The sequence below is a fragment of the Lupinus angustifolius genome, chromosome LG17, assembly GCF_001865875.1.
Source record: "Lupinus angustifolius cultivar Tanjil chromosome LG17, LupAngTanjil_v1.0, whole genome shotgun sequence".
Taxonomy (NCBI): domain Eukaryota; kingdom Viridiplantae; phylum Streptophyta; class Magnoliopsida; order Fabales; family Fabaceae; genus Lupinus; species Lupinus angustifolius.
In genome coordinates this window covers 13958645-13986158 of record NC_032025.1, presented here as the reverse complement: position 1 = coordinate 13986158, position 27514 = coordinate 13958645, and the positions used below count along the sequence as shown (strand labels likewise).

The following is a 27514-nucleotide window of genomic DNA, read 5'->3' as shown; positions in this document are numbered from 1 at the left end:
TAACAACCAAAAACTTGTTCAATAAAATTTGACTTTATATAACTCCTATAATTGTTGGAGTAAAGAACTGCGGACTTAGTGTCACAATAAATTCTCGATGGTCTTTTAATACCATTGACCGCACGTAAGTCAGTGATAAAATTTCCGCAACCATATGTCATGGTCCGATGTTTCAAAACAAACCATGAACTTCGCAACCATGGTTGAAGGATCTATGAGCGTCTATTTAGCAGACTTCCAAGAGATAACATCTTCAGCTAAGATAAACATATATCGAGAGATGGAGTGTCTATTGTCTAGACACCCAAAAATTGGAGTCAGAGTATGCAATGATCTCTAACTTCTCAGACATCCGATAAGTGAACATGTACTCATTTGTTCTCTTCAAGTAACATATAACACGTTTGATTGCCTTCCAATGATGCATTCCATGATTACACAAATATCATCCTAAAACTCCCACGACAAATGTTATGTCGGGACGTGTGAAAACTTGAGCATACATTAGACTTCCTACTGCATAAGGAATCTTTTGCATCTCGTATCTTTCAAGGTCATTTTTGGGGCATTGTTTGAGACTAAACTTGTCTCCCTTAGCTTTAGGGGTATCCTCTGGTTTAGTGTCTTTCATGCCAAATCTATCTGAGACTTTATCTATATAGCTTTCATGTGACAACCTTAGGATACCTTGAGAGCGATCTCTCAGTATCTGAATACCTAATACAAAAGAAGCTTCCCCAAGATCTCTTGGTCTCATGCAATAGTCCCATATCACTGCTAGCAAGCAATATATCATCAACATATAATACGAGGAATATAAATTTACTTCCACTGGACCTATGATACACGCAATCATCAACTTTATTTGCCTCAAAACCATACGAGATAATAACTTGATGAAATTTGTGATTCCATTGACGAAAAGCTTGTTTAAGCACATAGATGGATTTCTGTAACTTGCGTACAACTGACTTTGAGCCATCTGACACAGTTTTTTTATTGCACCATACAGATCGTTTTCTTAATGTCACCATTTAGAAACGCAATCTTAACATCCATCTGATGTAGCTCTAATCAAAATGAGCTACTAGTCCCAATATTATTCTAAAAGAATCCTTCGAAGATACTGGAGAGAATATTTCTTTATAAACAATATATTCTTTCTGAGTGAAGCCTTTAGCAACTAGACGAGCTTTATATCTGTCAATATTACCCTTCGAATCCCTCTTTCTTTTAAATATTCATTTGCAACCAATAGGTTTCGCACCTTCAGGTAATTCGACATGATTCTAAACGTCATTATCATGCACAGATTTTATCTCATCCTTCATGGCATTGATCCACTTTTGAGAGTTAGAACTTTTCATGGCTTGACAGAAGTTCAATGGATCATCTTCTGTTAACTCAATGTCATCCTCATATTCTTGAAGAAATACAATATAATCATTTGGAATTGCACTTCTCCTCTCTCTAGTAGATCTCCTTAATGACACTTCTACTTCTTCAGGTTGTTGAATTTGTACAATAGGTAATTGATGGAGAACCTCATTGTTGTCTTGCTCTGGAATATTGTCAAGGACAATATTCTGAACATTATCTTCTATTACCAAATTTATTCCTTGAATGATAATAGGCACAAGAACTTGTTCACTATTATTAACATGTTCTTCCTCAAAGACAACATTCCTTATTTTCTCTTCCTTCCCAAAATTAACTTCCTCAAGAAATCTTGCATTTCCCGTCTCAAAAAAAATCTTGAAGTGGGATCATAAAATTTATAGGTCTGAGAGCGTTCAACATAACCAACAAAATAGCATGTAATTGTTCTTGAGTCCAGTTTTATTTCATGCAGCCTGTAAGGCCGCACCTCAGCTGGACAACCCCAAATGTGCAAGTGTTCTAAGCTTGGTCTTTTATTAGTTCAAAGCTTCTATAAGATTTTGTTAACTGCTTTAATTGTCACCCTATTAAGGATGTAAATTGCGGTCTTTAAAGCTTCACCCAAAAGGATGTAAATCCATGTTCTCTGATATACTCCTTTGATATACATTATGCGAGAGTTTTGGTATGATGACCTTCCTCGACCAAATCATTTATTCCTTTTGGGACCTTTGTTTTCTCTCTAATAGGGAGAAGTGAAAACTATTTGTGAATTGGTGTCTTGGGGACCATAACCGTTCCTTATGTGTTAACTTATAGAGTTTCCATTATCCCATATGGGCTAAACTGTTGGGTATTTATCATTAAGTCCAGATATGTTATCAGCTTTTACAAAAATCTTATGGGTTGCCAGTAATTAAATCACTTATTTTGTAACCCCAAAATAAAAATGCGATATAATTGTATTAAATATATGATGTCCACTATAATTAGAAATTATGAATTCCTAACATATTAAACTAAAAAATAAACTAACAAATGCATGTAAATATCATTAATAATAATAATAATATTCTTTTCTCTCCTTTTTTTTCTATTTTCAACGGTACCAAACAACTGAAAAATCATCATATTTTATATTCATCTTCTTGTCTTAACTTTTCGTTTTTCAATTTTTATTTCCTAACTTTTCTCTTCTAAGCCAAAGATAGTGTAAGGCTAGAGCGTCTTCAATAGGTTGTTCTTAACTTATTCTTATGAAGATAAGAATATTCTTATTTTATTCTCTATTATCTCATTCTTATTTTATGAATTATGTTATTAAATAAGAACATAGATAGAAATAGAGAGAAATGAGAGAGAAATAAGAAAAATGTAGATGTTTGTTTAAGAATGGGATAGGTTGTGGGACCCAACTAAGAATAAGAATGGTGTTAACATTGTGAGAAAATGGCCGATGTTATTCTTATTTCAGGAGGAGTTGTAATAAAATAATGTGTGGAATCTCAATAAGAATGAAGATGTTGTTTGTAGTGGAGATACTCTAGCAGCAAACAAAATTTTCATTCTTATTTGGGTCTTACACATTGTCTTTTAATTTATTACAACTCTTCATAAAATTAAAATAAAATCTACTTTTTATCTATAATGACAAACATTATTGTTATTTTTATGTGAGTCTCACAACTTATCTCGCACATTGATATTTTACAATAAATATAACAAAATATTAAGAATGATTACTTATTTATTTATTTATTAAAAAATTAAAAATTGCTATAATTTATTATAAATTAAAAAATATTTTTTTTATTGCTACTAAAAGTTGTTATAAATAAAAAAAATATAATTGCTACGAAAAATTGTTCTTAGAAATAAAAAATATAATTGCTACCAAGAACTATTCTTATTTACCAAGAATTGTTCTTATCTAAGAACAAAACTTAAGAAATAAGAATATCGTGGTTGTGGAGAATAGAGTAAAAATATTTTTACTCTGTTAAGAACGACCTTAAAAACTGAATTCATTAATTTCCATCCAAGTCACATGTATGATGCATCATATGCTCAATTGGTGTCCTTATTAACCAAGATGGGGATGTAGTTGTTAATGAATTAATTATAGAAATTAATCAGTAATATTTTAGGCTAAACCTCGGTTGAATTCTAGTCTTATATAGTAATATTCTATCTTGCCCTATTTTTTCAAGATTTTTTTAGAATAAATGTTTCCAAGACAATTTTGGGTCGTTTTATCAATTTTTCGCCCAGTTTTTTAGTTTCGTAATTCAGAATCGAATTCTAATTTCTCCACTCGGTTCGAAATATTATTTTTAGTTAAAATAGACATCGATTTTGACTTTAAATCATCTCTAGGTATTTTCACCTCAAAATTCATATTTCGACGATTCGCCAAAAAAAAACCTAATTGGTAATGGAATGGAATTCTCCGAAGTCGGTGACGGAGATCAGAAGCTTTCTCGGATTAGTGGGGTATTATCTAAAATTTATCGAAGGATTTTCGAAGTTAGCCTTGCTGCTAACTACGCTAACGAGGAAAGACAAACCCTTTGTTAGGACGATGACGTGTGAAGCAAACTTTCAAGAATTGAAGATAAGGTTGACCATAGCGCCTGTGTTGGTTTTGCCAAACCCAAATGAAAACTTCAACGTGTATTGTGACGCATCAAAGCAAGGTTTAGGTTGTGTGTTGATGCAACAAAGGAAAGTAGTGGCTTATGCATCAAGACAATTGAAAACACATGAGCAAAACTACCCAACACACGATTTAGAACTAGTTGTGATCGTGTTTTCTCTCAAGATATGGAGACATCATCTGTATGGCGTGAGATTCGAAGTTTTCAGTGACCATAAATCTTGAAGTATATGTTCGACCGGAAGGAACTGAACTTGAGGCAAAGACGATGGATGGAATTCCTGAAGGACTATGATTTTGATCTTTAGTACCACCCCGAAAAAGCTAACGTAGTGGTTGATGCCTTGAGTATAAAGTCTCTGCATATGACAACCATGATGGTCAGAGAAATGGGATTGATAGAGGATTTCAGGGTTTTGGTTTGACTTTAGGTATGCATACCGTAACGAATGAGTTTATGGAACAATTGAAGGATTTGCAAGGTTCCGATCCAGAACTACAAGAGAAGAGAGTCTTGTTGGCTGCAGGAAAATCTCCAGAATTTTAGGAAGGAACCGACGGAGTACTCAAATGCAAGAGTCGAGTCTGCATGCCAAGAAATCTCGATTTAAGAATGTCAATCTTTGACGAAGCTCATAAAAGCAAGCTAAGTATTCATCCTGGAGCTACCAAGATGTATCAGGACCTGAAGAAGATGTTTTTGTGGTCTGGTATGAAGAAGGATGTAGCGGAGTATGCCTCATGCTGCTTAGTCTGCCAAAACGCGAAAATTGAGCCCAGGCGACCCGGTGGAGAACTTCAACCTTTGATTATCTCAGTTTAGAAATGGGATAGCATTTCAATAGACTTCGTGAGTGGTTTTCCATGAGCTCATAAGGGATACGACATTGTTTGGATAATAATGGATCGTTTGACGAAGACAACCTACTTTCTACCAATCAACATAAAGTACTCTATGGAGAAACTGGCAGAGTTATACATCAAGGAGATTGTTTGATTGCATGGTATTCCTACAAATATCGTCTCGGATAGAGACTTGTGCTTCACCTTGAAGTTCAAGAACGGTTTGTAAACAGATTTGGGTACCAAGTTGAGTATGAGTTCAGCCTCCCATACACAAACTAATGGTCAATCAGAAAGGGCCATTCAATTGTTGGAAGATATTCTCAGAGCTTGTGTGTTGGAGCAATCGGAAAGTTGGGCTAACTACCTATATTTGATTGAGTTCAACTACAACAATAGTTTTCATTTCATTATCGGAATGGCGCCATACGAAGCTCTCTATGGCAGAAAGTATAGAACACCCCTATGTTGGTTTGAGGCGAGAGAGAATCTAGTGTTAGGACCCGATGTGGTTCAACAAATGATGGATAGAATTAGAATGATAAGGGAAAACATGAAGACTGCATAGAGTAGACAGAATAGTTATTATGATAAGAGAAGAACCCCTCGAAGCTTTGAAGAAGGAGATCATGTGTTTATGAGGGTGATTCCAACAACTGGCATTGACAGAGTGCTTAAATCATGTAAGCTTACCCCTAGGTTTATAGGGCCATACCAAATCATTAAAAAAGTCGGACCGGTAGCTTACCAAATAGCCTTGCCGCCTTTACTGTCAAACCTACATAATATCTTCCATGTGTCCCAACTCAGAAAATACATTAGTGACCTATCGCATGTCATTGAACTCGAATCAATTCAGCTAAAGGATAATCTCACTTTCGAGACTTTGCCGTTGAGAATTGCCTATCGAAATGTGAAAACTCTGCGAGGCAAGGAAATCGCTTTAGTTAAGGTGATTCGGAGTCAGACGAATGGAGAATATGCTACTTGGGAAGTCAAAAGTGGCATGAAGGAATCATTTCCCCATATGTTTTCTTGGAAGGTACGTTTAATTTTCAAGGACGGAAATGTTATAAGTTGGGGAGAATTGTAACATCGTGTTTTTCCGAGCACGTTTAATTAAATAATAAGTTGTTAATGAATTAATTATTGAAATTAATCAGTAATATTTTAGGCTAAACCTCAGTTGAGTTTTAGTCTTGTATTATAAAATTATTGATTTCCCTATTTTTTCAAGATTTTTGAAGAATAAAAGTTTCCGAGACAATTTCGGGTCGTTTTATCGAGTTTTCGCCTAGTTTTTGAGTTCCGTAACTCAGAATCCAATTTCGATTTCTCCATTCGCTTCAAAATATTATTTTCTAGTCAAAGTAGACACCAAGTTTGTCTGTAACTCAACTCTAGGTATTTTTCACCTCGAAATTCAAGTTTTGACGTTTCGGGAAAAAAAACCTAAATCGGTAGATCATATATTTTCGGACGAAGTTATACGGTAATACTCGGGCACGACTTCAATTGGGAAATCACATCGCATCAATCAAGTTGGAGTATTAATCACATAATGGGTCAATGGCTTGTCAAAAAAGCAAAGTCAAAGCTTCCATAATCTCCTAAATCACTCACCAAATCTCCTCACTCCACCACCATTAGACACATCACCTAAGCTAGCCTAAAGCTAGATTGCCTCTCATTAATTTTCAGATTTGATAGAGGGTGAGGCTCTCCTATAAATACCTCACCTCATCCTCTCATTTTTACACTAATTCTACTAAAGAAAGTTAACATATTCTTTCTCTTTCTCTCTTCTCCATTTTTCTCCATATACACCATGAGAAAATCATGATCTCTTAGTATGTTATCCATGAATTTGAGTTTATGTTTGTTTTCTTTAAATATTTTGTAAGTCATGACTAAAGGGGATGATAATAAAATCATATGAACCTTTGTGTAATTTTTAACTTACGTAAAACTTAAAATTTCTTCCTTGTTCTTAGATGGAAAAACTATATCTTTGGACAAGGTTAGATGAGTTTATTTGCTTTAGAAATATTGGAAATTATTGTTAGTATTTGAATGTGTTTAAAGGTGATGATTTGAACATCAAAGGAACCTTTATTGTGTTTAAGAAAAGTTTATGTCTATTCTTGAAAGTTCAAAATGTTTATGAGTTTTTGTTGAAAAAAAATCATTTTTAAAAGGTATTATGTGTAAAAGGTTGTTTAGCATATGTTATTCTTTGATTTCCAAGTTAAAGTAATGATTTGGGATAAAAGATGATTTATTAAAGTATTGACTTCATAAACTAAAGTGTTATGAAGTTTTGGATACTAAAGTAGTAAAAGTGTTAACTTCTGATTTATAGTTCATGACTATGAAATCAACACTGAGGTTATCCTAAAATTTGGAGGTATTGAGATGATCATGAAATTAGTTGTGTTTTCTTTAGTAGCATACTTTAAATGAGGAGATTGACCTAAAAAGTCTTGACTTTATAAACCTAAAGTGTTACGAAGTCTTAGATAGAAAATTGATTTAAAGTGTTGATCTTGGTTAAGTTAGCTTACTTTAAAGTGGTAAAGATTGACTTAAAAAGTCTTGATTTAAAAGTATTGATTTTGTTTAAGTTGACTTACTTTAAAATGGTAAGTCTAGCTTAATAATCTTACTTAAAAAGGTTAATCTTAGTAAAAATGTTTTACTTGCAAAAGATAAGATTTATGAATAGTTATCATTACTAGAAAAATGTGATGAAGTGGAAATAGATGTCTAGAAAAGTTCTGTCTAAGGAAAGACTTGGTATTTAAGTGTGTCTTTACGACTCACCTCTCTTTCCTGGGAACTAACCTGGTGTATATCCACAGATTATGAAATAATTTTGTTATAAGTTTTGTAAAAACTTTACTTTAGAAAATGTCGTTATGTTGTAAGACTTTCAATGATAAATGATGATTCAAGAAATACCTAATATTGAATCGGATGGATGAAAGCGATTAAGTTCATTTTAGATTGGAAGTTTTATTTTCGCGTAAAATGTTTTTTCGTAAGAATAATAATTAGCGTTATTTTGATTTTGGCGTGATGAAGAGTTCAAGAAGAGGCCCGACGAATTAAGCTCACCTGAAATCGGGGAAATAATCTGCACGACACACTCAGGTGAGGGAGAAAACATCGTGACACAGTGGTGTCCGAATATGCTTCAGGACCTCCAAACTCCCTCACAAGTTTGGAGTTGTCTTGGGTATTAAGAAAGCTTGTACTTAATCAATTGTTTGTCTTGGGTATTAAGAAAGCTTATGTTGAATTATGTTAGGTTATGTTTATGTATGAAGATGCCATGATTATTCATGTTTAATATTGCTCGATTAACTGTTCTAAGAATTATATGTATGAGATAAATGTTAAATTCAAGGCTTAAAAACATAGGTTATAAATGAGAAAACGTTTCATTGAGAAAATAAATTTAACTAAGTTTCAGACTTTTCTCGCTTGAGCAAGACAGCTCTCGCTTGAGCGAGAAGTGTATAGAGAAAACAGGTTTTCTCGCTTGGGAAAGACAACTCTCGCATGAGCTAAAATATGCACAAAGAAAACTAGTTGTTTACTTGTTTAAGAAATCGATCATATATATATCCTTGCGGGGAATAACTTTTGGTGCGATCAAATCGGCTTGTTATGGGACCTGTACTCTCGGTTATTTCCAAATAGTTATTGGGGGATAATGGTGTAAGGATGGTGGACATATGCATAACATGTATACATTGTATTTATCGATATTGATTCTAAAATCATAAGTTTTATACTTCATTCATCATTAATACATGCATGTATGATCATATGATATATCTGTATTTGTTCTTTGTCTTTGTATGATATTCTGTCTAATTCCATGACGTCAATGATAATTTTTTCATTAGATGTTTACTCCCTCTCTTTCTTTCTAGTGTACTCGTATACATCCATGTTGAAATGGACAGATCGACGATGATCAGGGGCTACCACTATACCATGTTCCAGGAGGGGGCATCGAGCGTTGAAGGAAACAAATACACCTACACTGGTCCTTGCGACCTGGAATTGGATCTCGTATGTGATGGCTCTATGTTGCATCTCCTGACACATTATGCAGTTTGGGAAGCATTGTTCACCCTACCAGAGCGAAGGTCCGTACTTGCTGGTCTATCCGCACCAGCTGAGGCACGAGGCAGATTGGAGGTTGTCAGGACTTGGCCCCAACTGAGATTCTCATCTACTGACTCAACGCCAAGAGGGACGGAAGGAGCAAGCATGGCTACTTCATCGGGGCTTAGGGGGTACACCCCGAACCCTTTGATGGATTGGGCAGCAGATGAGGTGGTGGAGGACGAGGACGATGATTGTGTAGAGTTAATTTGCATAGAGGATTCGGTAGAAGTTATAGAGATCTCTTTAGACTCGGAGATCGAGGAAGACCCGAGTGAGGTTTCTAGTGCACCACCGGTCTAGGAGGTCCTTTCTTTCTTTTGATAAGGAAATTGTGTAGGGTACTTTTGTAATGTCAACACCCCCGATATTATTTTATTTGTATTTGTATTTCTAGTCTTTATTAGGGGCGAAGAATAGACTCTGCCATCTATTTTGTAAACCATGATGTACGTATTACAAATTCAAGAATTGATTAATGAGAAGTATTCAGAAAAGAATTGTGTTTCATTCAATTACATTTTAAGTATTAAGAAATTATTTCTGCAAAGGTTTGAATATGTGACGTCTTGAAAGAGAATAGATAAAATGGAAAAAAATGATTTGTAAGTTATATGTTTCATAAAAGGAAAAAAACATTTACCCGTTTTTCCAAGAGATTAAATATAGTAATTATGAAATGATTTTCGGGGTGTTACAGAGATCACTGACACTTTACAGAGAACATAGTCGGCAAATTCACTTGTATGGTACACCTTGACCGAAAAATTACGGTCTTGATGCACCTTTTATAAAAATTACTAAAGTGGTGTACTTTTCCTACAATCGATTATGCCACTGCCGATTTAATTTTTTTTTCTCCTTACATAACTCGGCAGCTATGAAGGAGTTTTATTATTTAATTCTTACTCCCTCAAAATCGGCAATGAAGAGGTTAGTATATCATTCAATTACTACATTTTATCTCATTCTTCTAAGTTATAATATTTAATTATTACAAATTATTGTTTTAATTTTATTAATTGTTAAATGTAAATGATCATTGTGAGAGATATTGTTAGCGATTTTAGTGATGAAGAGAAGATTGACATGTGTAGTGATGAGGAGAAGGTTCAGTTTGATGATGATTCATCTTGTAGTATGACATATACTATTCCATCATCATTTTTCTTTAACACAAATTCTGAAGTTAGTCGTGATTTTGGACATAGAACTGGTTTAACGGATATTAATGATAATGATTTATTTATTGGTATGCAATTTGAATCTAAAGAAGTCACAATAAATACAATTAGAGAATTTCCTATCAAAAATTTGTTCGACTATATTGTTGCAGAGTCTAGACCGGACATATACATTGACAAATGTAAACATTTTGGTACACGATGTGAGTGGCGAATTCGCGCTTCTTATAACGTTAAGCGCGATTATTGGGAGATTAGGAAAATTAATGGAACACACACTTGTGTATCTATGTTAGTTTCCCAAGATTACAATAAATTAAATTCGCCATTCATTTCAGACCTTGTTATTAATTTGATATCTACAGATCTGAGTATACAAGTTAAGGCGCTAGTGAAGGAGGTTGTTAGTCATTTTGGCTATACAGACACATATTGAAAGGCGTGGGCTTCAAAACAAATAGCCTTGGCCAAAATTTATGGTGACTGGGAAGGGTCATACAATGAGTTACCACATTAGATGAATGCTCTACAATATTTTTCTCTCGGCACAATTGTGAAATATGAAGCGCGTCACCAAATTGTAGATGGCATGAAAGATCCTAGTTGAATCATTCTAGATAGAATATTTTGGGCTTTTAAACCATGTGTTGAAGGGTTTGCATATTGTAAGCCAATCCTACAAGTAGATGAGACATTTATTACTCGGAAATATACTGGAACATTGCTAATAGCAAGTTCACAAGATGGAAATATACGTGTATTTTCAGTTGTCTTTGCCATTGTTGAAGGAGAGGCGAAAGAAGCTTGGGAGTGGTTGTTTTAATATCTTAAGAATTATGTTACCCCTCAACTAAACATGTGTATCATATCAGATAGAGGGACATGTTTATTAGCTACACTCCGGAGTGAGCTTGCAGGATGGTCTAGTGCAGAATCAGTTTATTGAATTCGTCTTCTTGTTAGTAAGTTCAATAAGGAATTCTGAGATTCTGATCTCAAAGACAAAGTTGTAAAAATGGGTGTGTGTTATTTATATTTTTTAAATTTAGAAATATTTTTTATATTATGGATATTAATAGGTTTATATTAATTTTTAGGTTATGAGTTGATGCGACCACGGTTCCAGCGAATGCTGAATTTGTTACGTCAAAAAATTTTGAGGGCTAGAGCATGGTTGGACCAGATTCCAAAAGAGAAATGGAGTTAGGAATATGATCAAGGGAGACGATATGGCCACAGGACTACTAATCTTGCAGAATGCATTAATGGTGTTCTGAAAAGATCTAGAGCTCTCTTTATCACTGTCCTTGTGAGAGCAACATACTACAGGCTAAATGAATGGTTCAATGAACATCGAAATGAAGCCTCTAACATGATTATGGCATGCATGTATATTGTGAAGAGTTAACAAAGATGATTAAAGAAAAAAACGTAAATCTACATGTCAACTGGTTCGTAATTTTTCACGAGAGACTGAAGTCTCTGAAGTTGAAGTTGTATCTAGATCTGGTGGTCGGCAAGTGAGGTTGTATACAATGAAACATGTCGACAATTGGTGTGACTATGAAGAATTTCAATCATTAAGATTGTCATGCTATCACAACATGTGCTTCTTTGAATTTGGACTACATCTAATTTATCTCATCAATTTACCGGCTAGATAATCTTCAGAAGATCTATGGATATGAGTTTCAACCTATTCGTAATGAAGAATATTGGTCTCCTTATTCAGGTCCAACATTCATTCCAAATCTTGTTATGCATTGAAAAATAAGTGGAAGACCAAAGACTACACACATTAACAATGAGATGGATGAAGTTCAAGGTGAACAACTTAAAAAATGTGGATGGTGTAGAACCTATGAGTATAATAGGAAGATATGTCCATTGCGATCTAGAGAACTGGGGGAGACTTCTAGGCAATCTTCCTAAGAGTAGATTATATTTTAATCCTTACTTTTAGAATGTAATTCTGTTGACCTATAACATCTTCTCTGAATCGTGTATAGTGAAGATACTTAATATATTATAACTAAATATACTATAAAATATATATATTATAACTATATACTATAACTAAATATACTATAAAATATATATACTATAACTATATATTATAACTAAACATACTATAAAACATATATACTATAAATATATATTATAAGTAAATATACTATAAAATATATATACTCTAACTAAATGTTATAACTATGCATTAACGTTAATGCATTAAGAATGAATGCATTAACGAGAATGAATGAATAGGAAAAAAATTGTGGTCAAAGTCATTCACGTGAAAGAGTGAATGCAGAGAAAGAAAAAGTGAACGCAAAAAAAGAGTAAATAACAATGCATACAGAGAAATAGTAAGTGAAAATTGTGAGTGAATGACAATGCAAAATAATGTGGTGCACAGATTCCTTCATTGAACGATCATACATTTAAAATGTTTCAATGCATTCAAGGGGCTGGTTGGTTTCTTTTGTTTGAATGCATTAAAATTCATTGAAACTCATTCAAAACATTTTTTTCTTCACACTTTCTAATGGAGCACCTTAATCCATAGTCAATTGATGATTCTCTACTAACAATGCAAAATGATCATATATCAAACAATGTCTGGAATGGCATTGAATGTACTTTTCGGCCTAGATCTTGTTTCTGGCAATCAGTACCTTCTGAGCCAGTGTTGCAAGTTATCTGCAACACTACTTTTGGTAACTTGTTGACACTTGGAGCACTAGAAATCAACAATCATCTACTATTAGCATTGATCGAGAGATGGATGCCAAAAACACATATTTTCCACTTTCCATGTGGAGAGGCCACCGTCACTCTTGATGATGTGGCTTACCAACTTGGCATTCTGATTGAATGAGAAGTTGTTACCGAAGTGACAAGTACGGACTGTGAACCACTTTGCCTCCGGTTGTTGGGTGTTGTTCCAGTAGGTAACGAATTAATGAGGCAGGGGGTGAAACTCACTTGGCTTGAGATGACATTTCGTGTTCTCCCTGAGAATGCTAATGAAATTGTTATCCAATAACATGCTAGAGCATTTATTCTGAGAATTATTGGTGGATTTCTCATGCCAGATACATCAGGGAACCGAGTCCATCTTATGTATATGCCCTTGCTTGAGGAGTTAACAGAGACATTCCAATATAGTTGGAGCTCAGCTGTATTGGCTTGTCTTTATCGAGGACTATATCGTGCAGCAATAATTAGTGATAAAAAAGAGATTGGAGGATGTCTAATACTCCTTCAATCATTGGCATATGATCGCATTCAAAATCTTACACCAAGACTACTCGACCCAACTATACCTTATTTTCCATTGGTGAAAAGGTATATATTTATTTTATCATGTACATTTTTAATTAACATAAGTGATTCAAATATATTTACTAACTAACAATGATTAATAATAGGTGGTCACAACATTTGATCGCCACCAACATCCTTGGACATGCTGTTAATATTATACGTGCAATATTTGACCGTATGTACATTGATCAAGTATAGTATTTGTAAAAATATCATTTCTGTAAAAATATCATTTATAAGTTTATATACTACAGATTAATGGAGTAGCAAAATGTATATTAGTTTATTATGTCTCTATATTTATATTTCTATATTTTATATAGAAATGTATATATTTTTTTATTCTCTTTGATTCTCTTTACATAGCTAATATATGCAATTAGCAAATGTATATTTATGTTTGTATATTTTTTATGTAGAAATAATAACTCAAACTTTTATTTTGTTTGTATATTTTTATATTAATTTTTTTAATAACATTTCTATCAGTTTGAGTGGATGTCGTATTACCAACTATCTTTCCTGCCAAACCTCTCAGAGATTAGCCGATCACGTGTACCACTAATTTGTTTCGCAATTGTGGAATGGCATATTACTGTTCGGATTATAAGGCAATTTAGTTTTGGTCAACCAATTCCACAAGATTCGGTGAATTGTGAAAAACTTCATAAAGTTAACTTACGTGGCAAAGCTGATTGTAACTGGCCACATAAGCATCATCGTTGGATTCAAATATGGAATAATTATGAAAACTATGCGGCCGATGGTTTACCCGCAAATACCCTACATTTGAACCACTACTCTGGGTATATGCAGTAATACTTAAAAAAGACTATAATATAATATCTAGAGATAGAGTACACTCTGATGGAATAGTAACTTTATTTTACAAATTAAACTTTGTCTTTAATTATATTATTTACTTCTAATTTTCCCTAAAAAATTTCATTATTTTTCGTATGCAACATGCTGATGACGAAGTTGTGGTTGAGGATGTTGATGAAGATGAAGATGATTCTGATGAGGAGGAGCCACAATTGGTGACACGTGGTAGAGGGAGAATCTCATAGCGGAATGAACAACAATTAAGAGTTCAACAACCAAGAAGGAGAAAATCACCTCCATGTGGCACTTCATCACACATACATCATTAAAGTTTTTTGGGATTTAATCAATTAAAATGTTAATATTATAATATTTTGTTTTTTAATAGTATTAGTGTTGCAAAAAAAAATTGATTACAGTGTGTGTGGTTAGGGATGGAAAAAAAAATTAACGAACAAAACTCCCCTCATAACCGATTTAGGGGAGAGAGAAAAAATGACATACTTCTCCCATAGCCGATTTAGGGGGAGAGAAAAAAATGACATACTCCCCCTATTCCCGATTTAGGGGGGAGATAGAACATTTTTTCATGAAATACTCCCCTCTCATTGCCGATTTTGGGGGAGTATGAATTAAATAATAAAACTCCTTCATAGCTGCCGAGTTGTGTAAGGAGGAGAAAAAATTAAATGGGCAGTGGAATAACCAATTGTAGCAAACGTACACCACTTTTATAATTTATATAAAATGTACACCAAAACTATAATTTTTTGGTCAGGTGTACCATAAAAGTGAATTCGCTGAAGACAGCCAGTGTGCCGATTTTCTTACCAATCATGGAGCCTCTAACAATCATGTTTTTCTTGTTTTTGACACCATCGCCATATGCGGTTCAACATGTAGCTGCCAGAAATTTCGGTGTTTGAGTGTTTCCTTTGTAAAAGTATCATCCTCTTCTTTTTTCCACTTCTTTCATCACATTACCAAAAAAATATTCCTTTAATAAAGGGCATTTGATGGGTGAAAGAATTGTTGTAATAACGGACCATGAGAATCTTAATAAAAAAATTATTGAAAATAATGTATTTAATATTTTTAAAACATTATATATTTATTTCTAGTGGTGAAAGATCCAGCTAGATCTTAAGATGATCAAAAGGTAAGTAATTTAATTTTTGGTAACAACATTTATTGAGAGAAACATTTATGAACTCTGAAATTAATTAATTCATTATCCATAAGGTAATGGATATTTTTAGTAATATAAAAATAATCATTATACATTTATTTTTTGAAAGAAAACTTACTTCTATTAAAATTCTGAACATGCAAAACTAATTGATCTACAGATGCACAATTATTTAACTCACTTTTCTAGTTTTTTTATTAAATTAGAACAATGTAACTTTCTGCCAATTGATGGACAAGTGCTTGTTAGTTTTTAAATATTATATTTAATATCATATAAGTTTATTTTTTATATCATGTATAAATTAAAAATGTCTCACTCAATAAATAAAAATTAATCTCTATTTTTGGTAAGAAACACTAATCTCTTTTAAGTTATAATTTATAGTTGTTAAAACCGTACTGATTATCAAGTCGGTCAGGATATTGGTATAGTGGTATAGTGATTCAACCGGTGGTTCAGTAATTAAATTGCATGCCGGTTAAACCAGACATACCCTAATTATATTTATATATGTATATATATAAACCTATAACAAAAAAATTTCAAATAAGTAGATACTCAAATTTATAATTCATATTTATAATCTACTCAAAATTCACATAAACAAACAACTTTAAGTCTTTAACAAATTCAAAGTCTAAATTAAAAAACATATATCAATCCAAAAATATCACTTAACAACCGCAAAATATAAATAAATGACACAAGTTCATAACTCACTCTACAAAACAAATAAATTTGAAGTTTTAACATTTAACACCAATGAGTCAAAGTTGTCTTATATCGATATTATATTTTTGCATCAAATCCTATCTTCATATAGAACTCCAAGATTACACAAATGTCACCGAGATTACACACAAATGTTAGGAACTAAAAGGTGTAATCTAAGTTGCCTTGGAAGCATGTGTTTTGGAGTGTTGAAGAAGGGTTGGAAAGATGGGTCACCTTGTAATGAGTTTTTTTAAGTTTTTTTTCAAAAAAGAAATATATGTATAAGCCGGCCGGTTTAGTGAAATACTAGTCGGTTCACCAATTTTTGACCGATTTTGATACTTAGCCGGTTCAACATCTATATTATACCGGTTAGGAGACCGATTCACCGGTTTTCCGGTTGAACCGGCCGGTGCGGTCCGGTTTTTACATCATTTATTTGATGTCAATATTCAAGTGTACAAACTACATAATATATTTTCTTATTAAAATAAAAATATCTTTGCAAGATTATTCTTATATTTTTCAATTTCCAAACTAAAAAAGTAATAACTAAATTTCTTGTTTGAATATTAGTGGGTTTATTAGGTATGAGATGGGATGGTTGAGGAGAAGAAAGTAAGTAAAATGGGGAAGGGAGTGAGGAATGATGATTTAGTAGTGGGTAAGGTGAAAATGAGAAAGGTATTTTTAAAAGTTTTTGACAAATATTGTAAAAGGTGGGTGTGAGAAAACTCATAAGTTTTTTAGCAAATATTTTTAAAAGCTTATGGAATGGAATTGTATATTTTATCCCATAATTTATATTACTTTATGTATCATTACTTATAATTAATCAAAAAAATTTAAATATTAATTTTTTAATTCAAATATATTTTTCTCATCGAAAGTGATATATAATAGAGTAAATTACACTGGCACCCCCTGAGTTTTAGCGAAATTATACAGACCACCCTCAATTTTCTACACCTACATAAACCCCTAATTTTGATACTTGCATTACACGGACCCCTACATGAGAAATAAGTGCAATTTCTTAAACAAAAAATGTGATAAATGTAATTAAGTTAAACAAAACATGGTATATTGTGAAGACAAATCCAAATAATATATGAGAGGTTTGTGTAAATGTAATGAAAATAAGATTTATATAATTTCACTAAAACTCAATATCAATCTAATTAACTCTACATAATATGACGCAATTTTTTCGACAGGTGCACTTATGAAATCGGGTTGGCTTTATATTTTTTAAAAGATGGTTCGGGGTCTGGCAAGTCTAAGTTGATGAAATTTTGCCTTTTGGACGGATACAATTGCTTGCAGTACTTTGTCATCCATATATAATTATTATTTTTGTGAAAAGTGGATGTAAACTATATTATTTTTTATTTTAAGCTCTATGGTTTGTCGAATATGTGGGATAATCAAATCCTGCACTATTGTAGGGATCAAACCCAAAACATTAAATTATTAAATTATTAGCAGGAACAAATTTTATAATATCAACTATTATAAGAATCAAATTCAATTATTAACATAATATCAACAAACATTAACAATTTACAATTGGACATGCCCATTTATAAAAACGGAAGTATGAAATGTCATGACTTACCCGCCCTCAATATGGGTAGGTGGGCTTATGCACCCCCAACAATATAAATAAAAAATAATAAAAATTATATAAAAAATCTTAATTTACTATGGTATTTTAAAATTATAAAAAATAAAGTATTAGTTCAAACAATTTAATATTAAATATTATTCAAGTCCAATGAAAAATCAAAATTTAATAGTCAATAATTAAGATCATAATGCATTTGCAAAATCTCTCATGGACGTTAGAAAAACCTAGAGGTAAAGTAGACTTTAAAGGCATGCATTTTGGGTTAATGGACATATCTTTTATGCTTTGTCTACTCAATAACTATGGGTAAATGGACCTCATAGATATAACCCAAATTGCTGATGATAATATCTATTAATGGTAGATATTTAAATCAAAATAAATAAGTTTACATTAACTTTAACAAACTTGATTATTTTTTGAAAAAAGCAAAATTTTATAGACTCGTAGCTTTAGGAGTACTATACTACATATTTAAGCCTTCTAAATCTACACCTAGTTAGCCAGGATGACAATTTAACCAAAGTTGTGATTAATTTAAACATGGTCAATAGGAATACAGGATGGAATGTCAAATGTAATAAGAAGGATACTACTTTGTATGCCTGTACAAAATTATGAATGTCAAGCAATACACAAAAATAAAATTTAAAAAATGCCATTGTTTAGGATTATTTGCTTGAGTAACTCAATATTTTTTCCCATTCCTTGAAAATACCTAAAGCAATGTGATAAGAGACTAAAAGCACACTAATATTATTGCAAAAATGTGTAGATATTTCTCATTGAATTATCCATACATGAAAAACCTTATTTATAGATGTAAACTAACTAGTTAACTAAGTAGTTAACAAACTAATAAACACATGTTAAAAACAATTCAACATGTGTTAAATGTGTAAAATATGTAAAATGTGTAAAACGTGGTAGCTTTATTCTCCAATAGCACCCCTCAAGCTGAAGGGTAAATGACAATGACTCCAGCTTGATAATTCGATAGATATCGTGATAATGTAATAGATCGGAATCTCGATCCTAACATGATTGGAATTTCTCAATTACTTGATCTTGTTGTTGTTATTGTTGTTGATCTTATAGATCTTGTTGTTGTTGTTGTTTGATCTTGTTGTTGTTGTTGAAACATGAGCCATTATGTTGCCTCAATGTATAATTGCAATACTGGCTCAACAATTGCTTCCATCGAAATCAGGCACAAAAACAAGCTTCTCATCTTGGCTTCTGATTAGTCTTTGCAAAACAACCATGCTCAACAATCATTCTCCGCATTTCACATGAGGAAAACCATTCAATAAGAGTCTTTCTCTCTTTTGCACTTACACTGAAAACACAATTCTTGGTATCCCTTCAGCTTCTTCAAATGAGCAGCTTCTTTCCACTTTCACATGTTGAATTATTGATAATGGTTCATTGTTGAATCATAGAAGAGAAATATATAATGCTCCTAGAACCCAAGAAAGATAAGAAAGAAATGCTTAAAGAAGAAAGAAAGAAAGAGAAAGGTAATAATTATTGTAAGATGCGCAGCGGTAATCAAAGCCTGTAATACCATATTGCAAAAATGTTGCAAAAGCGTAAAATGAAATTTGTGGATATTTCACAGTGAATTATCAAGACATGAAAAACCTTATTTATAGTGTAAACTAACTAGTTAACTATCTAGCTAATAAACTAATAAATACATGTTGAAAACAATTCAACATGTACTAAATATGTAAAATGTGTAAAATATATAAAATATGATAGTTTGATTCTCACATAAATATTTATGTAACTAAGTACAAAAAAACCAAATAAGAACTAAACCAAAATATCGCATTTATGAAGAAAAAACATTTAAAACTACTGTCATCATTTTCAAAGTACACTTGAGCTAGTTTCCAAATGAGTGTGCGTGAAGTACATAAAAGTCCAATAAAAGATAATGTTAGTCAAGCCAAAGTGATTTTGCCGGGTTTAACTTTGCTTCTTCTTCTATGGTATACATGCTGATACAGTCCCATAATTTATGTTATTTCATATGTTATGGACATGTGATTGGCAGAAAATATATATTTAAGTTAAAATTTAATTATTGAATATTTTTTTGATCAATTACAAACTCATAGTACATAAAATGACACAAACTATTGAACTGCAGATGAGCTCCCTTTGCATGCAAGTTGCAGCTGTAGAATGTCCACACCTTATTACGTAGATAACATTAATTGGGCATATGATGATGTGATTTGTTAAAATCATTGTACCTTAAAATTTTAAATTAATTATATAGTTGGATGTTTTGTTATCTTCCTGTTAACCTCCTATAAATTATCATACTCACACGAAAGTGTGACATATGTTATAAAGTGATACTTATTTATTTATGATTAATTTATGAATGAAATATATTATTGTATTATGAGTAAGATAATTTGTATGAGGATGTATCATTATTATTCCTTTTATTCAAACATATGATTTAATATAAACAAGTGTTGGTATAATGGTGTAGGTTTGACTAAATCTACCAACAAGGTGTTACTCTAGTGGTGTAAACCTATGCTAGATACTTAGAATGGCAAAAATGACAAGAGTTCGATTCTTGGTAGCGACACTTGTTAAGAGGATGACCATGCATACCGAGAGGTATTAGTTACCTACTCAAAAGGGTGAGAGAATACTACATGTAGTACCAAAAAAGGTTTTACTAAATGACATGCATCTTACTAGACCAAAGATCAAATGTTCAATTCATATTATCAACACTTGTTAGAAAGACAATCATATACTTCGAAAGGAATTAGTTCATTACTCATGTACCGAGTAAATACCTAGTATTATACCTCCAAAAAAACTAAGATTTAATATCTAAGTTTTATATTTGATTAAAAACTTAAATTAGAGTGCAAATAATAGATAGGCTTCAAGAGAGGTAAAGAAGAATAGCAACAGGTTATCATAGGATAGCACCTTACACTACACTTCACAATTGGCTGCAGTTTGATGCTTTGCAAGTTCCACTTCAAATTTTGATCTGATTTGCTTTACTCTTTGATAGTCATGGAGATGGATAAAGAACTGCAGCTACAAACTACAGGTTAGTTAGTTTCTCACTCAAACTAATTTGGCTTTTCAAATTTCCATATCTTTTTGGGGGTTGTGAAATTTGGTTTTATTTCCTGCATAAGAATCACTATATTTATCTTACTATATTTGTATGCTCTGTTTGGCTGTTTTGCACACAAGGTGTATGACATGCCTCACTGTGTTTGTCCAATTAAGTTCCTAGTCCTACTCCAACAAAATCTGAAAATGTTATTTATGATTGACTACTAAGTAAGCATATCCAAAGTTTTAAATAATGGTTTTGGTGGCGGTTTCGAAAAGTATTGTTATGAACAATTGCGGTCGAGCAGCCACAACTGCAGCCACGATACGGTTTCAGCGACTCCCTAAACCTTGACATGTTGGTGTTTATAGTGGTTGCAAACCCATATTAAAACCTTGGGCACATCCTGGTTCAAGAACTTGAGATTGGAAAACGTTGGAGTGTCAGATTGAAGATGGTTTGTCTTTCTTTTTTTCAATTTCAACATTTTGACTGAGAAAAAAATTAATTAATGGCATAGATAAAGATTTAAGAATCCAATTATTTAGTGTAAGGATTTGGTGGAACCTCTTAAGCTAAAAAATTTCATTATAGCTTTCCTGCAACTCTTAATCAATTAGAGATTATATGGTAAAGAAGTCACAGAACAAATTTCAGTTTCTTTGTATGTATTCATCAGATGATGACAGAAGAGAGCAGAACTCACACAGAAGCACAATTATCACTCAGCAACCTCAACATTCAAGGTTCAAAAAATACAAATGGTGGATTCGTGTATTCCTCTACATTATCTTTCTTCTGGCAGGCCAATCTGCAGCCACTCTTCTAGGAAGGTTATACTATGACAAAGGTGGTAATAGCAAATGGATGGCAACATTTGTTCAATCATCTGGATTCCCATTACTACTTCCACTCCTTTTTTATGTCAAGTTTACCGAAATGCACAACAGTGATACGTCTAAAACTAAGCCAAAAGTTACCACAATAGTTTTCCTCTATGTAGCTCTTGGTTTACTTCTGGCAGGAGACAATTTAATGTATTCCTATGGACTTCTATATCTCCCAGTTTCTACATATTCTCTACTATGTGCAAGCCAATTAGCCTTCAACGCAGTATTCGCTTTCTTACTGAATTCGCAAAAGTTCACAGCACTCATATTCAATTCTATAGTCCTCCTTACCGTATCAGCTTCTCTGCTTGCAGTGAATGTAGATTCCGAGGACTCAATGGGTATTCCAAGAGAAAAATATATAATTGGATTTTTTTGCACCCTTGGTGCATCTGCTGCATTTTCTTTATACCTCTCGCTTGTCCAATTTTCTTTTGAGAAAGTTATAAGAAGAGAAACCTTTTCTGCGATATTGGACATGCAATTTTACCCATCCTTAGTTGCTACATGTGTTTGTGTTGTGGGATTGTTTGCAAGTGGAGAATGGAAAACATTGGACAATGAGATGAAGGGATACCAAAAGGGAAGAGTTTCATATATAATGACACTTCTTTGGACCGCAGTAACATGGCAGATTTCATCCATTGGTATGTTAGGATTGGTTTTTGAGGTATCTTCATTATTCTCTAATATAATAGGTACTCTAGCATTGCCTATAGTTCCAATCCTTGCTGTTGTGTTATTTCATGACAAGATAAATGGGGTGAAGGTTATAGCCTTGTTGTTAGCATTATGGGGATTTCTTTCTTATATATATCAACATCATCTAGATGACAAGAAAGCTAAGGTAGATAAAAGTGTTGGCCTTGAAGTTTCAAGGGGTGAGTTAGAAATTTGCTGAGAGAATGGACCCAACTTTTATGAAGTTATAGCTAAGTGATTTGGAATTAAGTTGAGACAAGAACCTGGACAAGGGTGATATTGTTGATGAAATTTTATGAGGATGTCTTTCTTTATATTTCAGCATATAGTTTGAGATAAATTATCATCAATTATAGATCATATATTCTAGATGTTTATACCCTTGAACATAACTCCAATAATAGCTGAAGTTGTTTGTTTGTTTCAGATATTAAAATTTTATTTCACCTGAAGAAACCAATTCTTGCCAGAATTTGTGAATACAATTTGTGATGTGTTTTATGAAATTTCTTATTTGAGGATCTTGAAAGGGGTGTATTTAATTAAGGAATTAAATATTGGGTTAGCATGCACTGAAACATCTTTTGAGATGATTAAGAAACCATTTATAGAGTAGTATAATGCAGTTTTTAAGCAAGTGGCTAACAATAGGATGAAAAGAAAACACAAGTATTGTTGTGTAAATGGGACATAGATAATGTTGTGAACAATATTTCATTCTTTGTTCCAACTTCTAAGCCAACCCGAAAACTACTTTTTGATATAATTTTTTTATTCATATAACAATATATGATTGGCTTCAGATATGATTGAATATGACACCATTAAGAATATATGATTCTAAATGATAGGTAAGGACAGTAAATAATATAAAATAGTTATGGACTTTGAATTCTCAAATGAGCAAACCAAACAAAATAATTAGAATCCAGTGGTCAGATTTCATTTTCAAAGATCAATTCTAAGCCTACTTCCATTGCCAAAGCTAATTCCATACACCAATGACCCCTTGTATCATTCAAAAATTCTGAACTTCCTCTATATCTGATTGGTGAAGTGTGTTATACTCAAGTACTCTTTCTTTATACGGTCCTAAGACACAATACACTCAGTAACTTAATTACTCAAAAACAACCAACTTGGGCAATAGTGAAGTGAATTGTGTCTTTCAAGAATTAGAGGTAAGGATTTCCAATCTCCTATCTGAAATGGCTTGGACTTAGATTCTTGACCCAAAACCATAACAACTGATAAGCAACCTTACAATGAGATGGGAATCTGTAGAGGTGTCAATGCTCGATAGTTATAGGACAGGATACTCTTGGTCAACAAATTAACATTACTTCTGAATTACAACAATTATTAGGAAATAATAGCTATGAGTGTTACAGATAGTCTAATGAGAAGAATGGAAGTGATTGACACAAGGGACGAGCTGCCCCGCCAAAACTTGAAAATTTATAAAGCTTGGTATCATTTTAGACATTTTTTATTGAATCCAGGTTTTTTAATCTGGCCCATTCGGGCTATATAAAAAGCGGGCTCGGGCCGGACTTATCTGCATGTGTTCGGGCTACCCCCTTTTCTTTATTCTTTTATCTTTTTTTGGGACCTTTGGCTTGCTAATAAGTCTTAGGTGAAAATTATTTTACAAAATAACTTATAATAAAAAATATATAATAAATATTATATTTATGAACTTTGAATAAAAATTAGAGTAATGTCTATAACATAAATATTTACAAATTACAATAATGTTATAAAGTTAAATATTATATTATTTTTCCTATTTTGTATAATATCTTTTTGAGTCCAATAAAAAATAATATATCAAATCAAATTAGAAGACATTAAACCATATAGATTTCACTTTTCCTTTCTTAATTGTGTACCTAATTATATTTAACTTCTACAACAAAAACATAATCAATAAAATAACTTTTGCAACAAAACTAAAAGACAACATAATTTTTTTCTCATAGAGAACTTCATACAACCAAATTTAATATAATTGTTCATTATAAAAATGTTGATAAAGAACATACAAATTATAATATTTTTTATAGTGTCTAAAAGTTAAAATTTTATATATTATAGTGAAATCTAAATTATGTTGTGTTAGAGAGCGAGAGTCCAATAAAAATAAGATATTTAATAAATGAGTTATGTTAAAAATTATATATGTGAACTTCACGTCTTAACTCAAAAACAAGACATTAGATCTATAAGTTTGGTTATATTAGACATAAGAAGTGTATTAAAAGTTATACATTAATAATCAAATTATATATATATATATATATATATATATTAAATAGATTAAATAAGTTAAATTTTAAATATTCTTTTAATATTAAGCAGGTCAGCCCACCACAACCGCTTAGGGCGGGTTTGAGCTAAAGTTTGATATGCATAAATTGTATTCAGACTTTTTAGCCCGGCCCAATTTAGCTGGAATTCAATGTGGACTAGCCCGAACCTGTCTGGTAGCCTATTTTGACACATCTAGGAATCTGTTACCCTAATTTTATCCCAAACTAATCACAATAAAATAAAAATAGATAAAGTCATTAATGTTTATTATTTTTAACTATTACATATTATAATTAATTTGAAAGAGAATATAGGATATATTTGGGGACACCTACCGCTACAATGTAATAAAGATTCCATATAATGGGCCCTAATATATCACCTCGGTCCCAGTGATTTATAATGTTAGGATATCCTAAAAGGGTCAAAATAACACACACTAAAAGCATGAATACTAGATATTGACAAGAGTATAAGACTTAGTTTAATAAGTTTTCTAAAACTCGCATTTGGTTCTACTTTTTTACTTTACCGTACAGAACACTTTTAATGATGATCTCAATATGTGGTCAATTAAAGGGGAAATGAAAGGAGTAATTAAATCTAATAGATTGAATTATTCTAACATTCTATATTTTAGCGAAATTATATAAATCATTTTAACTTTTTATATCTACTGTTAGATGTCTCTCATTACTATGCCTTAAAAGAATTTTATGACTATTTTATGGCTTTCTTTAAGGGCATTTTATGTCACTTTTATGGCTTTGTTTCCAAGCATCCAATGCTTGGAATCCAAGATACCAAGACTTTGCTTGCCTATAAAATGACACATATAGAGAGCTTCAAAATCATCTTCACAACACACAACATCTCTTTCATTTACACATATATTGTGAGTGCATTCTTGGTGAGAATTCTTGTTCCATTTGAGAGAGTATTTGTGAGAAAAATATTGTCATTTGTCCTCATCATTATAAGAGGATTTCTTGTACTCTTCTTTTTTACATAGTGGAATTTTGCTCTTGATCGCCCGTGGTTTTTTTCCTCTCACACTGAGGGGTTTTTCCACGTTAAATCTTGTGTGTTATTTTCTTTATCCTTTACTTGCTTCTCTTTTGTTCTCAATTGATTCAATCCTGTGCTTCCGCATTGTGCTCTAACCTTAACAAGTGGAATCAGAGCTCTTACTAAATTGAGAATTTCAAAATGTCTGCAAAATTTGACATTGAGAAGTTTGATGGCAAAATTAGCTTTTCTATTTGGCGAGTCCAAATGAGGGCCGTTCTTATCCAGAGCGGATTAAAGAAAGCTTTAGATGGGAAGTCAAAGAAACCAGTTTCCATGACCGATGATCAATGGGACGAGTTGGATGAAAAGGCGCTTTCAACAATTCAACTTTGTTTGTCGAAGGAGGTTCTTCGTGAGGTTGCCAATGAAGAAACCGCTGCGGCTTTGTGGCTGAAGTTAGAAACTTTATACATGACCAAGAGCCTCGCAAACAAGCTTCGTCTCAAAGAACGGTTATACACCATTCGTATGGTTGAAGGTACTCCTATTCAAACTCATCTTGATGAGTTTAATTCTATTATTATGGATATGCAAAATATTGATATTAATATTGAAGATGAAGACAAAGCTGTTTTGTTGGTTGTCTCTTTACCTTCTACCTATAAGCACTTCAAAGAAATCATGTTGTATGGAAATAATGATACCTTATCCTTTGAAGATGTTAAATCTAATTTATTGTCCAAAGAAAAATTTGATCTTGAAGTTAATTCTGTGGACAAGGGTGAGGGCTTAAGTGTTCGAGGTAGAACTCAAGAAAAAGGGAGTACCAATTATAAAAAGTTCAGATCCAAATCCAGAGGTCGCAAATCCAACAAAACTTGTCGCTATTGCAAGAAACCGGGGCATGACATTCCTGATTGTTTTATCTTAAAGAAAAAACAAGAAAAACAAGATAAGGGAAAATTTCAACAATCCTCTGAAGCTGCTAATATTGAAGCCAATTCTGACGGTGATATTCTTTTATCTGTTGTCTCTTATAATAATAGGAGTAAAACAGAATGGATTCTTGATTCTGGATGTACTTTTCATATGTGTCCTTATAAGGACTTATTCACCACTTTTGAACATGTTGACAGTGGTGTTGTTTTGATGGGCAATGATACCCAATGCAAAGTTGCAGGAATAGGTACTATTCAGATCAAGGCTCATGACGGTGTTGTCAGAACCTTGGCTAATGTCCGCTATATTCCAGATTTGAAGCGGAACTTAATTTCTCTTGGCACCCTAGAGTCTCTCGGGTGTAGGTATTCAGCTGAAGGTGGAGTTCTAAAGGTATTGAAAGGTGCTATGGTATTATTGAAAGCTAACCGGATTGGTAGTTTATATGTCTTGCAAGGTTCTGTTGTGACAGGTTCAACAGCTGTATCTTCTTCAATGCATGATAATGACATTACCAAATTATGGCACATGCGCCTGGGCCATATGAGTGAAAAAGGTATGCACCTTCTAAGCAAACAAGGTCATCTTGGTAAACATGGCATTGGTAAATTGGATTTTTG

At 32.5% G+C, this 27514-nt stretch overlaps 1 protein-coding gene across 1 annotated transcript; it reads left to right on the top strand.

Annotated features, from left to right (window-relative positions):
- Positions 20839-23074, top strand: LOC109330665 (probable purine permease 11). Its single transcript, XM_019564926.1, has 2 exons — positions 20839-21027; positions 21719-23074. Exons 1-2 carry the CDS (start codon positions 20991-20993, stop codon positions 22828-22830), a joined length of 1149 nt encoding a protein of 382 aa, XP_019420471.1. The 5' UTR covers positions 20839-20990; the 3' UTR covers positions 22831-23074.

What these genes read in the sequence shown, in the direction of transcription:
- LOC109330665 (XM_019564926.1), top strand. Translation starts at nt 20,991, where the DNA reads ATGGAGATGGATAAAGAACTGCAGCTACAAACTACAG. An exon ending in ACTGCAGCTACAAACTACAG is followed by an intron (nt 21,028 to 21,718) that starts GTTAGTTAGTTT and finishes TGTATTCATCAG; the next exon opens with ATGATGACAGAAGAGAGCAG.